The sequence below is a fragment of the Thalia democratica genome, chromosome 8, assembly GCF_965202585.1.
Source record: "Thalia democratica chromosome 8, ktThaDemo2.hap1.1, whole genome shotgun sequence".
NCBI lineage: Eukaryota > Metazoa > Chordata > Thaliacea > Salpida > Salpidae > Thalia > Thalia democratica.
Window position 1 is genome coordinate 13,142,860 of NC_139172.1, and position 16,713 is coordinate 13,159,572.

General features: G+C 24.2%; 1 protein-coding gene across 2 annotated transcripts; it reads left to right on the forward strand.

The window, feature by feature from the left end:
• The first annotated feature begins 4,909 nt into the window (after positions 1-4,909).
• Positions 4,910-15,558, forward strand: LOC145842413 (epoxide hydrolase 1-like). 2 transcript variants are annotated; one of them, XM_082949851.1, is made up of 9 exons: positions 4,910-5,094; positions 5,411-5,543; positions 6,477-6,571; positions 6,754-6,943; positions 9,440-9,535; positions 10,868-11,016; positions 13,892-14,013; positions 14,472-14,627; positions 15,503-15,558. In XM_082949851.1, the coding sequence occupies exons 1-8, from the start codon at positions 4,926-4,928 to the stop codon at positions 14,592-14,594; spliced, it is 1,077 nt and encodes a 358-aa protein (XP_082805977.1). In that variant the 5' UTR covers positions 4,910-4,925; the 3' UTR covers positions 14,595-14,627; positions 15,503-15,558. The 2 variants fall into 2 exon arrangements, with proteins under 2 accessions (XP_082805977.1, XP_082805976.1); XM_082949850.1 differs by lacking the exon at positions 15,503-15,558 and having other exon boundaries at positions 14,472-14,870.
• Positions 15,559-16,713: the final 1,155 nt, after the last annotated feature.

Sequence of the window (16,713 nt, forward strand, 5' to 3'; positions counted from 1 at the left end):
AAGCTATTAATTAGGTAGTAGCGTAGATTTTAAGTTTAATACGACTAGAAGTACTGCTTTAAATTAAGATACAGCTTTGACCTTACTACTTGGACTTTATACCTTTTAATTGTTTTATGTCAACTTAAGCTTGTCTCACGGCAAATAAAAGTCCAGACTTTGACTCTGAAAGACTTTTGCCGATATTTCTTCGATCATTAAGTTAGGGGTATAACAACAGTTCTTACGAATTTAAACAAGTATTTCTAAAAGTTAGAAAATAAATCCATATACATATTTAACAACTTAATAGTTATAATGCTGGGCTTAAAATTTATAGAAACTGTCAAGAAAAAATATTAGATATAAAGTTACAATTATTTATATTTTACTTATTTTTCAATTATGTTTTATTATTTAGATATTGAATAATTACATTTGTTTGCGGAATAATTCTTGTAAAATAACTTTTGTTATTTAGCAATCATCAATACATTTATTTCATGTTAATTTTTTGAATATAACATAAATTGGGAAACCACACAAACTTTTTTTTGTAAAAATATATGATGAACTTCCTTCTTATAATCTTTGCTGAGATTTACTATCAAAATATTTGGTATCTTGCGTAGTAACAACACAAAAATACTTTATAGTTAGATAAATTAATACTTCTTATGTTATAAATAATAACAAATTAGTTTTTGACAAAAAAATTAAGCTTTTTACTTTTATAAAACTTTTTACACGTTGTGTTTACTTTTTTTTCTCATATAACTTTATATAAAAAACTAAAGTTATAGTTTTATTTACACTAAACGCTTTTTATTTTTAAGAATACTGTAAAAATTATTTTAAGCTCTAATTTAGTTGACGTTTTTGCTAAATTAATTTTTAGAAAAAAAAAACTTTATTTCTACTTTGTTCGCGTTGAGCAAACAATAAAATTAAAGTTTGTTTAGTTTAAATATTTGTTTATAGACTTTACATTAGCTGTGATAAAAACGTTTGTAATTTTATTAAATATACATAAACACTAATCTGATAGCTAATTAAAAAAGTAGAATCGAAAGATGTAAAATTAAAAAAAAAAAAGAGTTTAATTAAATTTATTGTGTTCTTTTAACTATAATTTAATACAGGAGAGCAAGAGTTTTTATTTAGTGAAAGGCTGTTTTTGTTTAACTAAAAATAATGCTTTGTGGCTTATTTTTGAATTTTTGGTAATTATTACCTTTAGAGATACAAAATTTTATATAAGATTTTTCTAAAATAAAACAGTATGATGAATTGCGGAGGCGATTTTAAAACTTTCTCATAAAGCTTTGATATGTTAATTTTATTTACTTATTTAGTGGACTTGTATTTTGCAAAAAAAAGTATATGTATTACAAAATGGTCATTTTATGGTTTTAAAAATCTTAAAAAGTTAGTTTATTGAAAACCACAAAGAAATCTAGCTTCCAATTCTAGTCATAAGACTTGAATGTATAAACATACCTTTTTATCTTTAGTAACTTTTTTAAGCTATATAAAAGTTATTTTTCAAAAACAAAAAAAAATAAAAAAAAATAAAACATACCGTGCTTTTTTACTCAAGTTAAGTAAAGATAAAAATATAAACAGTTTAAAGTGGTGGAAAAACTATATGACAAACGTTAAAAGTTCAGGTATGTTAACTGGATTTTGTTACAAAAAGTTATTTGAAATGTAATGGTTAAAATCTATTTGCTATCTAAAAAAATAACTTATATCTTTTTTGATATTTAAGTCCACGGTCGAAAAAGTCGTACATAAAGTAACAATCTACTCAGCAAAACGAGTAACTTAAAAACGATTTGGGATCAACAGATGACAAAAAAAGGTGGTATAACCAAAACAGTGAATTAAAACACATAAAGAAAATTGAACCCAACAATCAAAACATATCTGGAAACTTAAAAGTACTAATATTAACTATACATTCGACTGAAAAATAATTCATCATTAAGAAGGACCTAAAAACTCACACAGTACTAGTAGCACCTTCACTTTTGAGAAAATTGCAATTTCCAAGGTTGAAAGAAGAGGCAAATTAAGCAAACTATACGAACTTCTCTACATCAGTACCTATTTCAAAAAAATACCTTTCAAAACTTAATGTCTGAACTATCAGTATATTACATATTTGAAATAATTTTTATTTAAGTCTATTCATTACCACAGCTTTGAAATTCTCTTGACAAAATTCAACAGCTTCTTACTTTTGCAGTCATTAAAAAGTTTCTAACCTTAAGAACTCGATTATAAACTTAAAGTTTTAAAAATTTAAGTCATAATACAGAACATATCATATGATAACTTTTGTTATTACTAATCTTATATAATAAAGTTACAGCACTAGTTTTGATTTTTAACATTTGTCAATTTTAAATTGAAAAAGGCAATATCTAGGTTTTAATTATTTTGTTATGTAAAATGTAGTCAATTATTTACAACTAAAGTATGACTTAGTTTTGAATTCAATTTAAAGAGCAACAGGAAGCTTTTAAGTAAGAACCAAGTTTATAAATAGATTTAAAAAACCTAGTTTTTACTCTTATAGTGTTGAAATTTTAAACCGTAAGTATGTAAGTTTAACAAAGATTAATTTTAGAATACTATAATTTTAAAAGATTATTTTTTGTTCATGGTGATTAATTTAATTACTTCTTTTATAAGTTACTTAGCTTTTGTTTCATTAAAGAAAAACTTTAAATTATTTTTATTAGTTTTTGTTCTAAGTATTAGCTAATTGCTAAATTAATAATTTGTTAATCATAAAATTTACGTGTTTTTTCAGAGTTATTTATTATTTAATGCACTGACGAGCCGTTTGAGAAAAATATTAATATTCAATAAATGTTTGACATAAAAAAAATGTATTTGTTCTCCTTCTATGAACTTGAATTATTTTCTAACAACAAAATCTATAGCAATGTATAAGTAAAGAAAAAAAAAAAGTAGAAGATTTACAAATATATTTATTTTAAATATTTTTATATACTATTAATATTGTAACTTATTTTAAATCAAACAATTCAAAATTCTCGACTTAAATGTCTTTAAGGATATTTTTTTCTTTTATTTATTTTAACAGTTTATTACTAAGAAAACAATGTTTCACTCCAATATTAGTATATAGGAGATCCTCAATTGTTGTAAACAAATCTGAAAAAATTTTTGAACAAAATAAAAAGAAGTAAAACAATACAATTAAATTAAAAATAATTAAGTTTGAATAAATTTCAAAATAAGTTACAATATTATACTGCACTTCGAAAGTTCCGAATCGAGCACTTTTATAAAGAGAACAATACTGAACAAATATAATGGAATATATTCAAAAAGTTAATTTTAAATATAGTTTAAAAGACATACAGATTTGTAACAAGAAAGAATACTCAAGTTTCGTATCTTTAAGTTTTATTTTTGTTGTTAAACCATTAGTTCAATATTTTGTTTTTAATTTTGTTTTACTTCCATTTAATTTGTTCAAATTTTTTTTCAGATTTGTTTACAGCAACTGAGGATCTCCTATATGCAAATATAGAAATGAAATATTGTTTTGGTACTAATAAACTGTTAATATAAATAATAGATATTCATATATACTATTATTTTATTTTAATACAAAAAAAAAAAAACGCTCAAAGGACCTGGTGCACGAAGAACCAATCGGTTAACGAGTCGCCAACCTCTTGGATACCTTTTAACGTCTTGTCCAGGACTTTATAACTTACTTATAGTGTTCACTAAAATATTTCTATGCAAGTTTGAGATATATGCCTAACCCAACTTAATTGTTGTTTGAAACGGTTAGATAGAGTATAACTTACTATTTAGTAATGAAATATCAGTATTTTTGGTATAAAAATTAGTTGTTTAAAAAGTTATTGTCGTTAATACTTAAGCTGTAGGATAAATATAAAATATTTAAATTTTAGATTGTTATTATCATAAAACTTAATAGAAAAACTGTTTAGTTTTTGACACTTTTTTAAATTTAGTTTAAAGTTTAAGTAGCTTGTAAACTATTAAATGTTTCAAAATAATCAAAGCTTAAAGTTTCTGTATAAACTAAATACGCAATTATAATGTAAAAAAATACCTAACAAAAATAAATTTTAAATGTTTTTTGTATAACTATTTAAAAAATTTCTGTTGAGTCATGTTGAGAGATTCTATCGTTTAATTTTAGTTTGTCTTATAATATTATTATAGGTTATTGCAGTGCTCGTCAAAGTGTGTACGAAATTTATTTTAGCGTGCACGAACGGAATCTGTTTTGGTATGCATATAAGAAATACTACAGTTTGAAACTTACACTAGATATTTTGAAGTTGATGATAAAGAGTAAAAAAAGTCTTAAGTGTTTTTAGTGGTAGTTTTTTAGCAATCTTGTCGAAGGGGACCATAGCTTTTATAATTTCTTTAAAGGGAGTCTTTTGAAAAACGTTTTGGAAACCCTGTACTAGACATTATGTGAAAATTGTTCATTGGGATGCACAGATTTCGTTTAGCTTGACGACTACCGGTTTATTGAACGACAGAAAAAAAAGACGTTCGAGGTATTTAGTTTTAGGACCTGTTGCACGAGGAACCTTTCGGTTATCAAATCACACACAATTTGTACATTATGAACACTGTTTTTATATTTTTACATTAGATATAACAACAAAGCTGTACTTCAGCTGCTGGCAGTACCCTGCTAACATTTATATATTTTTATCTTAACTCTGGTGACTCATATCACTATTTTGAAAATTTATTAAACTTTTTTTAAGATAGATTTTGACTTAACGTAAAGCAAGATGTAAAAGGAAAATAAAATTAAGATGGTAAGCTTTGTAAGCTTTACACTTTAAAAGAAAATTATGTTTATTATTTTGACCTTTTTTACCAGAATTTATATAAGAAATAAAATAATGATGCGTTACTTAGTTGTAATAGCATCTTTTATAAATAGTTTGATTATAATATCGATTCTTCCCATTCTTATAGTTCTAAAAGCTGCTATGAAAATCGGAATAAAAAAAGCCTTTCTTGAATTTTTCAAAAAACCAACAATGAAAGATTTTGATGAAACACTATTTTGTTAGTGAAAATTTAAGATTAAACGCCAGTATAAATTAATTTTTATTACAAAAATGTATTAGCTATAATTTAGTTTAAATTAAAAAATACTTTTAAAATTTTATTTATTTTTTATTTTTTAAAACACAAGTAAAAAAGTATTATAAGTTTTTTAAAAGTTTAATTGCTAATGTATTAAACATCATATATAATTTCTTTTTTTAAATTGTAAAGTAAAAACTGTTAAAAAAAATTTAAAGCAACAAAAAACTTAAAAAAAAAGTACTATTTGTACTAAAAAAGAGTACGTTCGTTCATATATGTCAAAAAAATTTAGTAAAGAAGCAAGAACTTAACTTTAAGTCAAGTTTTCTGCGTAATAAGTTTACAGGAACGAATATTCATTATATGGAATGTGGTGATGAAAATAGCCCACTGATGATTTGTCTACATGGTTTTCCAGAGTGTTGGCTAGTTTTGTATATGGTATTTAAAAAGGAAAATTTTATACCTACGATAGGGGAGAATAAAAAAATATTTATGTTTTAGTCTACGGTTTAGTTTGTTTACGTGTATTTAGTATTTGGTGTATAAAAATACTAAACTTTAATAGTATTTTTTGTAAAAATTTTCTCTTTTTTATTTTTAACTAAAAAAATCAGATCATAAAAGTTTTCATCTAAAAAAATTACTCACAGTAAAAATAGTTTAATAAAGTTAAGGCATTCAATAAAATAAGTATTTTTATTCAACGTATAAATAAAAAACTAAATCCAAAAAGTCATACGTTTTAAACTTATCTATTACAATTAAAAAAACGGCATAGTTTTATCTAAATAAGTTTAATTGATTTTAGTTACTATATATTTTTTGTTGTATAACTATTAAAGGCTTTATTATTTTTGTTTGTTTATTCTATGGATAAAAAATTAAAATGACTAGAGTAAACTACGGTTTATCATTTATGTTTTATTTGAAATTAAAAAAAAAGGATCTACACAAGATATTTTCAAAATAACTTTCATTTTTTGTTACATCAATAGTAGCACCGTTATACTTATTTTGTTTTTTTACTTATAAGTGTTTGAAAGTACTTAACAAACTTTAAAAAAAAAAGTTTTTCTACTTATGTTACTTGTTTTAATTGCTGAGACGAAAAAAGTCAGTGTTTTTCTTTGAAATTTGATCAGTTTTAAACATAAAAACTTAATTTAGCTCCTTATTTAAAAATACTTCCTACTTTTTTAGAAATAGTTGATTTATTTTAACAGTGAATTTAGAATGTCGTAACAAACCTTGTAAGATTTTTAATATCTAAAAAAATTCAATGTAAAACAGTTAGTATAAGTATAATAAGTGATAAACTTTAATAAAGTACATATGATGAAACAGCATTTTTACAGGTATAGCTGGAAACATGTAATGAAAGCATTTAAATTTAAATACCGTGTCGTTGCTATCGATATGAGAGGGTATAACAAATCGGACAAACCTAAAGGTATTTTTTTATTTAATCACTACAACTAAGAAAGGTTATTTAAAAGTTATAAATTAAAACTTTAAGCAGCATTAGTATTAAAAAAAGGTAGTTTCGGTTTCTCTATAAACAATTAAAAACTTTTTAGAAAGTAATGTTGAAATAAGTTTTAACATTCTAAATACTTTTTTGAAACAAAACAGATGTGTCTTCATACCACATACATCACTTGGTTAACGATGTACGAGAAGTAATAGAAGGTTTAGGATTCACACAGGCTACTGTTGTGGGTCATGACTGGGGTGGTTTAGTAGCTTGGAATTTTGCAAGGTTTTGTCCTGACTATACTCGTGAGCTTATTGTACTAAATGCTCCTTTCGAAGAGGCGTTTGAGTAAGTTAATATCAGGTTATGCTAATCTTTGAGATAACGTAAAGATATTTTTAAAGTATATCTGGATAAATTTTAAGTTTTTAAAAGCTTTTCAAGGTAAAAGAATTTGAAATAAGTTTAGTTTTTAAGCAAAATAACTAAATTATCTGAATTTCTTTTTAAATAACACTAGTTGTTCATTGAACTGATGCACTCTTAAGTTTAATCTTGTACTGATTTATTTACTTAGTTCGATTTTACTTACCGTTTGAACTATATTAAACTAAATCATTTACCTTTTTAATAACAAAGAAAAAAAAAACTCTTAATTGATATGATTTTATTTAAGTTTTCAATAGCTCGTTTAAAACAAAATAGTACTTTTACTTAACTTGATACAAGTTAAAACTTTACGAAATAGTTTTAAACATATTTTTAAACAGATCTAGGTTTGTTTAGTTTTTTTTGCTAAGAATGTTTTACTAATGACTTCAGCCGAAATTTTTTTTAGTAAGCTTTTACAAAGTCTTTTAATTTAGTTTTTGCTATTCCTGTTCAAATTTTTTTTTGAGAGAAAGTTAGTTAAACATTTGTAATGTAGAGTTTTACAATATTAAAAATTAGTTTTCTGTTAGATTTTCAAGACAAAAAGTAAAACTAGTTGCACAATTTTTCAATAACTCAAGTTACTTAGTTTTTAAGTTGTAAATAAAATAGTGAAACATGAATAGCAAAACAAATTTTAAGCCTTTGTATGTTTAAAAGTTTAATTTTGCATATATATTTAAAATAAGATATGCGTTTCCTTGAAACACTTTTTCGCAATTTTGATCAATTCTAATTTTATATACTTTTTACAATTATTTTTTAAATCACGATTCGACTAAATTTAATGAAGGTTTTAATTCTTATTCGATTTAAACAAAAAAATAATCTTAAACAACTTCTCTTGTTTTATAGACACTAATTTTATTATTTAGATTAGACATAAAAACAATAATATAAAGTGTCTATAAAAGTCAACTATTTCTTACATGTCTATTACTTATAAAAGTAAACACTTTTCCAAAAAACTTAATTTTATTTTAATAAACTTTTTTTCGTTTTAGAGTTTAAATTTTGACTGTATTTTTTTTTCTTTTTTTCATTTGTAGCTCATTATAATTTTGATTAAGTTGGGTATGCAACTCGCTGACCGAGAGGTCTTTTTGCGTATCCAAGTCCTTAAACCAAAACATTTAGAGCAATTTTTCGTTTTTGTTCAATAAACCACTATTAATGAAGCTTACAATGCTTAAACAATTAAGAAAAAAATAACGATTTATCTTGCTTTGTAGATTTCACATTTTAATGAAACTAGTTAAACATATTTAAATGAGTCGTAAACTTTAATCAAAAAAGTAAGAGTCTTTAAAATTAAAAGAAACACTTCGTGATCTTTTATCTTCTGTAGCTTTTTCTTTTAGTTGGTCTGTTAAAATAATTGCTATAAGATTATTAACACTATAATTTAGTTCTTTAGTACTTTTTAAACTATTAAAGCCTCAAGATACTAAAGTAGTGGTCTTAACTCTGTTTTTATCTGATTCCTTCGTATTGATAAGTTACATTTTATTAGTTGGTATTCTTTGAAAGACTCTTAGTAACGATTAAGCTGTCTGCAAAAAATATAATAAAGACCTTTTTATTTGATTTAAGTTAAGGCATTTTCTTGTTTAAGACCTAATAATGAAATATCAGATTGTTTAACCTCAAAATTTTTTGAATAAAAGTTTGTATAAAAATATAGTTTATATTTTTTCTTTAATCCGAATATATAAGTTTATATTTTCATAGCAATGCATATGACTTAAATTTCTTTTTGTTACAAATAATCTAGAGTTTAAAGCTGAAATAAATTTATTGGAAACGTGTTTATGTCAATACATATAAAAGTATTTGGTTTTTAAGATCACAAGATAATATTTTTTGGTGTTTTTTGTCTAAGTAAAAAAATATGGTATCTACAAGGCAAAATAAACTTTTTAAAATATGGTTTATCTTATTTACTTAGTTTAAATTAAGAAAGAATGTAAGCTCCACTAAATTTATTAAAAACGAGTATAATTTTATAAAAATTAAACATGTAAAAATTTAATCGATCTTTAAGGTTAAAAAAAAACACCTTTTCGTTGATTTTGTTTAATCTAAACAGAATATGTGATACCTACCAAGCAAGACAAGTTGTAAATGTATTTTTTGTTTAATTTGAAAAGCAATTGCAAATGTAATAAATAAAATTAAAATATGGTAAAATTGCTAAAAAGTTTTTAAACTACACGAGTTCTTATTTAAATATCTGCGAAACTTTAGCTTGTTTTGTATGTTTTATTTGAAATCAAAAATGTCTCAGAACATTTTTGATTTTATGTTTACAGTTTGAAAATACTTTAGAATAACCAAAAAATTATTCAAAAAACAAAAGTTCTTTTTTTTAAAGTTGGTATAAGTACTTGTATAAAAAATATTGCATTTTAGTGAATTTCTGTCTGAATACTGGTGGCAAAGATGGACGCGTTTTTGGTATATGTCAGCCTTTTTTCTACCTACAGCTGCAACGTTTTTATTCACAAGGTATCTTGTTTCAAACAATTAAAAAAATAAATAAATAAAATATAACGTTAGTTAAACTTAAACTTCTGTCATCGGTTTGTAAAAAAATTACATAATTTGTATAAAAAACAACTACTATTATTTGATTAGCACTACGTTATTATTTTTAAACGTTTGAATTAAAAAGTTTGTAGTTATACAACAACAATGAAAACATCGGCTAAAGTCTACAACGCTTAAGCCTAAACTTTTGTATGCCCCCAGAAAAACTCAACTAACAAAAAGGTTTTATTATTAGACCTTTCGGTAGGCTGAGACCCAAATTTTATTCTTATTGTAACTTTTTAGTCGCTGCCAAAAAATATGTGGTTGTCATTTGTCAATATACACACGGTTTATGATGTTTAACTGTAAAGCTACCGTTTGCTGGGGTTACATGACAATTCAAATTCGCATAACTCAAATTCCGACAAATTCTTAAAAAATATCTAAAAGGTTACATCTCAATTACTAATATAACCTTGAAAAAATAAAAAATGCATATGTAGATCTTATTAATATCTACAAGCTATTTTAATCTTTTTTCAAAATCTAAAATACTTTTCATGATATTTCAAAATTACTAAAAATAATTATGATTTTTACTTTATTTAAGCCATATCTCAAAAAATATTTAATGTATTGCAAAAAGAAAAAAATTGCTTGTAGATTATTAAAATGACCTACATATGTATTTTTTATAATTGAAAAATATACATTATTTTTTTATTTGTGGCTGTTTCAATTTATTTGAAAGAATTTAAATTGTCAGAATTTGAATTGTCCGAATTTGAATAGTCGTGCACCCGTTTGCTGGTATGATATATGACGTCAGCTTTTCCCCTTTGCTGTCCAACGTTTAATACATTGTCCTTTAGGTGAGACAGCTCGTACGCTCGTTTTGAACAGGAACAAAGAAAATATCGGCAAAAGTTTGATTAAAGTAAAGAAACCCGGGTCTCAGTCCATCGAAAGCTTGTGGTCTGGTAACCGACATGGTATGATCAAACCTTTATTTTAAAACAATACGATAAATTTCATTTTTATTTGATAAAGCGTGAAGATAAATTTTAAACTTTTATAAAGACTTGAATATTAGTAGTTTGCAATAAATGGTTTTAGTGAATAAAAAAACCCAAGGATGATGGTATATAAAAGACGTTTCTAAAACTTTTAAGATGACAGTCTAGATTGCTAGACAAAAATAAAGAAATCTAGTTTGAATAAATTCAATAAAAAACTACCTAAACTTCACCATTTTTTGTTTATACTATTAAATTTTAGCTTTATTACACTTAAAAAAAATTGTTGTAGATATGATTACAACTTCATTAAAGATGCATTTAGTTCACGTGAAACTGGAATAATTAATTCAGATAATAGATTAAGTGATGACGAGATTACTTACTTTAAACATGCATGTGGAAAACATATTTATTACCCTATTTGTTTCTACACTGCAAGTTAGTAGTTGTAATTACTTTTTTAACAAACATAGATTAAAGTAAAGTAATAAATTTTATAGAAATTGTCAGAAAATGTAAATAATAGCACTAAAATTACTTATAGTTTGATTTCTGTTTAAATTTAACTTTTAATTTTAGTTAAGTAACACTGTGTTTTTTACTAAACTTTACAGATTTAACTACTACTCTAGATTTAAAGGTACTCTTAGATATTTATAGATATTATTAATATTTTCATTACAAAAACTCTTTATCTCAAAAATTACAAAAAAACTAGCTTTTTTAAAATAAAATTCTTTTTGAAACAGTAGATGTTTTTAAAATAAAACTGTTGACTTTGGACCAAAAGAAAGGCTATGGAAATAAGTAAAATAATTAAAAAACTTTGTCTGTAATAGAAAAAGGCTTTTGATCGTTCTATTTATGTTAAGAAAAATCAAAATTTGAGACAAGAATTCATTTTGCAGTTTGTTTTGTTTTTTGTGAACCTAAAGTTTTTCAATCTACCCTTTTTAAAAGTTCTTGTAGATTACTAAATATATTTTTGTAAAATAGTAAACTTAATAAATTTGTAAGATTATGCGTCATAATAGGTAAATAAAATTATAGTACTATGCGATACTGTTATAAAATTGTTTTATGTGAGTTATGTTTGAATTTTTTAGTTAAAATAGTTTAACAAAATTTAAAGTATAGAGCTTAAGTACTAGAAATTAAAAGCATTAATAGCAATTTTAATAAGAGGAAACAGACTTATTTAAACTTTCTTTAAAATAAAATTAAACAACAAAAACAAAACTTATTAGCGAATTTACAATAATTTAAACAAATTAGAATTATAAACAAATTTTTGTTTGCATAAACTTGGCTTATTAGATTTATAAATATAGATTCTAAAACACTTATATGATACATGTAACGTCCTTTACAAACAATTGAAAACATATTATTGTTATAGTTTTTTGCCCAAGTTGTTATTTAACAAATGTTCAACTATAGCCGATTGACTTTTTATTGGCTTGTTTGTCCCATAGATCATCCAGTTTCTTAAGGTGTTGGTCACATGTTGGTCCCTTCTTATGTGGAATCGTTGCGAAGTTCTCCTAATATACTCACTATCACAGTGGCATTTGTACTTAAAGGTTATGCTGCATTTTTCTGGATCAGGAGTGAGATCTTTAACAATCCCGTTTAGGGGTTTTCTTAGCTTTTGAAAACCAAGTTTTAGAAACCGTAGATAACACTTTTGGGGCATTAAATTTAAGAATAACTCATTCCACCAGAAAACCCCTTAACGGGATTGTTAAAGATCCCTGAATATCCTGATCCAGAAAAATGCAACATAATCTATAAGTACAAATGCCACTGTGATAGTGAGTATATTAGGAGAACTTCGCAACGATTCCACATAAGAAGGGACCAACATGTGACCAACACCTTAAGAAACTGGATGATCTATGGGACAAACAAGCCAATAAAAAGTCAATCGGCTATAGTTGAACATTTGTTAAATAACAACTTGCGCAAAAAACTATAACAATAATATGTTTTCAATTGTTTGTAAAGGACGTTACATGTATCATATAAGTGTTTTAGAATTTATATTTATAAAAACTAATAAGCCAAGTTTATGCAAACAAAAATTTGTTTATAATTCTAATTCGTTTAAATCATTGTAAATTCGCTACTAAGTTTTGTTTTTGTTGTTTAATTTTATCTTAAAGAAAAATTAAATAAGTCTGTTTCCTCTTATTAAAATTGCTATTAATGTATTTAATTTCTAGTACTTAAGCTCTATACTTTAAATTTTGTTTAAAAAACTTTATAATAGCATTGCATAGTACATATAAATTTATTTATGACGCATAATCTTACAATTTTCTTAAGTTTACTATTATACAAAAATCTGTTTAGTTGTCTACAAGAACTTTTGAAAAAGGGAAGATTGAAAAATTTTAAGTTCACAAAAAATAAAACAAGCTGAAAGATAAATTCTTGTCTCAAATTTTTATTTAAAGTTAGTTCCGAAAAGAAGTTATTTAGTATAAATTAAAATGCTTTTCAGGCTGCAAAAATCTTTAATTAACTTTATTAAAATAATTTTTTTTAATGTTAGTGTAGCAAGAATAGCTTTTTTTAGTTATTATGCCTTGTTTCATTTTTTTTTTAGATTGTTTCGGTATAGTAATTAATAAATCATAATACTATTTTTTAGAAAATCAAATCGTTTCAAATTTTATAAACAGATAAAAATAAATCAATAATAAAACAACAATATATAAAAACATCATCAAGATGTATATATTTCGTTATTACTTTGATGAAAATACTTTAATAAATTTACTTTGTTTAAGTATAAATTATTAAAAAACTTAAGTTAAATAACATGATTAACATAAAATAGAAAGTAAGTACTCAATTTTTTAGATTAATTTTTTTATCATTCATTTATGTCAGATTTTTTCAAAGTGTACACTAATGAGCACTGAGCAGAGTAGTAGTGTGTATAGAAATTATTTTACTCTGTACATAATTTTTATGAGTGTTATTTAAAAAAAAAATTGTATATTTTCTTATTTTTGAAAGGCGGTTTTGATAAATTTTGATACGTTTTATAGCAAAAAATGTAACTTAAAATTGAAAGCAGAAGTTTTGTTGTAAAACCAGCTAGCTTGATATTCTAATTTACAATTTTAAATAGCTTGGGAGCTTGTCACTTTAAGTAGATAGTTTTATGTTTCAAGCAAATATCAATAACTTAAGTAATAAAACATCTATAAACTATACTTCTGATTTTAAAACAGTAGATTGGTTTGTTTTATATAAGAAACGTAGTTAACTTTTAGTAAACACTTTACAAATAAAATTCAAGGAAACCCTTATTACAATGGAATCGGATTAAAGAAGCAAAACACGAAGGTGGTTAAACCAACTCTTGTTGTCTGGGGAAAAAATGATAGTATTCTTGACCACAGAATGATCTCTAAGTTTAAGGTTAATTCATTTTGATTAATCTCTTATATGAAAAGTATTATATTTCACTAACTGTTTTTTTTAACTAGATAACTTTTAGGTGTTCTTTTATGTTAATTAAAACAATTTTTATACTACAATACAAAAAGCGTACACATTTAATATAAAAAAATTATGTTTGTCAAAAAAAAGTTATTTACATTTTTTTTCACTAATTCATTTAAATTTTTAAAAGTGTACATTGGTAGAATTTTTGTGTATAGTTTTTTTATCAATTTAAATTTTTAAAAGTGTACATTGGTAGAATTTTTGTTTATAGTTTTTTTATCAATCAACGTAATTGAACAATACTAAAAATAGAACAGCTTCAAAACTTGAATAATTAATCATTTAAATTTGATAATACTATTTAGTATTTAAAAATAAAGTAGATTCCTTACTTGAAATCTATTTTGCTCCACTTAATCAATTATTGACAGAAACACGTTCCTAACCTAAAAGTGAAAATGATAGAAAACGCAAGTCACTGGGTGGCACTTGATCAACCAAATGAAGTCATAAAAGCAATGACTGATTTTTTAACTGACCGCCTTTCTTGTTAAAAAATCATTACACTTACCAATTTATATTTATCAGTAAGTTATTTTTAACCGTTTTAGTAGTTATATGAAATAAACTAATTCTTTTTCCCTTTTAAAATATTTAAAAAAGTTATGTTACCAATATTTTTATACAAATAAATATTTAAATCTGTTTTTGTAAAGAACTGAATAAAAAATTCTGAAGATTAAAAGCATAATATTGAATTCGATTGAGCTTATAGCAGTTTTTATAGTTTATTTCAGATTTAGACACAATAATAAAAAATAGTTTAGTTGTTTGTCATCTTTAATCTAGTTCAAAAACTTCTTTTAAGGACATAGATCCGTACTTATGTAACCATTTAAAAATCATTGATGACGTTAAAGCACAATCTGTTTATACTACTTTTTTTTTTGTAACTTAGAATTTATAATTATGCAGCTTCTAATAACAGACTGTTATTTTTTATGTTTATCTCTTAAATTAATTGCCAACATAATTATTTTTCTTTTTTTATTTAAGTTTGTGTTCCAGTATCATATTAGTATTTAAAGTATTAATTACATTTTCATGTTTGATTTTGAACTAAGTATTTACTCTATTATAGCTATTAAAGTTTATTATGATAACTTATATAGCTTTTCTCTATTTTGTAAAGTTTTGGTTACTTCATTTTGAAAGTTATATATAAGCTAAAGAAAGATTAAAATGTATAGACTTTTTATTTAGCTTTACCAGAAGTAAACATAGTGTAAGAATTACAAATTTGTAACTTAGTAAAACAATTAAGAAGATTTTGTCCGAATGTTAAAAGTTTTGACATATGGAAAATATATTTTATTTATTATAAAAAAAAGAAAAATGTTTATTTAATGTTTTAAGTTTTATAATCTACAATAAAAAAGGTTTTACAATAAAAACATCTCAGATCTAGAATCATTGTTCATTAGAACTCGCGAGCCGAAAATTTGTACACAACGAGAATTCTACAACATAAAACTTTATAAATAGCGTGATTTTAGTATTATTATTGTCGTTTTTTGTCATGTAATTTTTAATTTAGTTTCAAGTAAATTTTCTACAATCTTAAATGTTTTTATTCTAACAACTTTGTCTTAAAAATAATTTCAAATTAGTAAAGTATAACTTAACTCTAATTTAAACCTAATAAACATATTTTTCACACTTAACTCTCTATGACGTAACTATTTTTAGCTAGACATTTAAAAACCATTATATATAACTAGATTTATACCATATTCTTATCAGTTTTTAGCATTCTGACGATGCGCTAAATAAAATTAATAAATAATATTTTTTAACATAAGTGATTTATGTTTAAACTTATAAGTAAAAACTCTTTAAGCTGTAATTTTTTCAATTTTTACTAAGACAAAAAAATTGCTTACAAACAAAAGTTTTGTTTTTCGTCAGATAAAAAATACTTATGGAATATAAAAGCATAATATTTATTTATAAAAAATGTACTGTTCAACTTCAAACAGTTTCTAAAGAATATCTAATATGTCCTGAAAAAGACGTTAAAAGGTATCCAAGTGGTGTGCGACTCGATAACCGTTTGCCTATCACACGATGTAGGTTGCTACTTATATTAAGCGGACCTAGCGATTAACTGACTTAACGCGTTATAACAATATCGGCGACGGCCGCTTAAGTTAATGTTTAGAATTGACTTAGCTAAATAACTTAGCCAAGTCGCTTTATAAAATGTAACTTTAACTTATGCTAACATTTAAACTTAATCTAATTTAGTAGTAAGATTGTTAGAATGCTTAGATGCTTATATAAAGAAATCGAGTCTCTGAAAAAAATGTGTATTAATGAATAGAAACGACTAAACAAAATATAGCAAACTGTAGAAATAACAACTTTAATTCAAAAGTTCATATAAAACAGTCGCCATCGTACAAGTGAACGATGCGAACACAACACTTTTCAAGAAATAGACGTGTTGTCAACTAAGACACTAAAAACTAACTCACCAAAACAAGCGCGTTACTGAATTTAAGTTAAATAAATTTGAGAGAAAAGAAAGAAAGCCGTGTTTCGACTGCGAAAAACACTGTTGAAGTGTTACAACTGAAAGGTTTTTTCGCGCACCAGGTCATAGGACCAAAT

Bases quoted from the DNA above. Each gene is read 5' to 3' on its own strand.
- LOC145842413 (XM_082949851.1), top strand. From the start codon at position 4,926: ATGATGCGTTACTTAGTTGTAATAGCATCTTTTATAAATAGTTTGATT. The intron at 5,095-5,410 runs GTTAGTGAAAAT...AAAAAAATTTAG, and splicing joins TTTTGATGAAACACTATTTT to TAAAGAAGCAAGAACTTAAC. The intron at 11,017-13,891 runs GTTAGTAGTTGT...ATAAAATTCAAG, and splicing joins TATTTGTTTCTACACTGCAA to GAAACCCTTATTACAATGGA.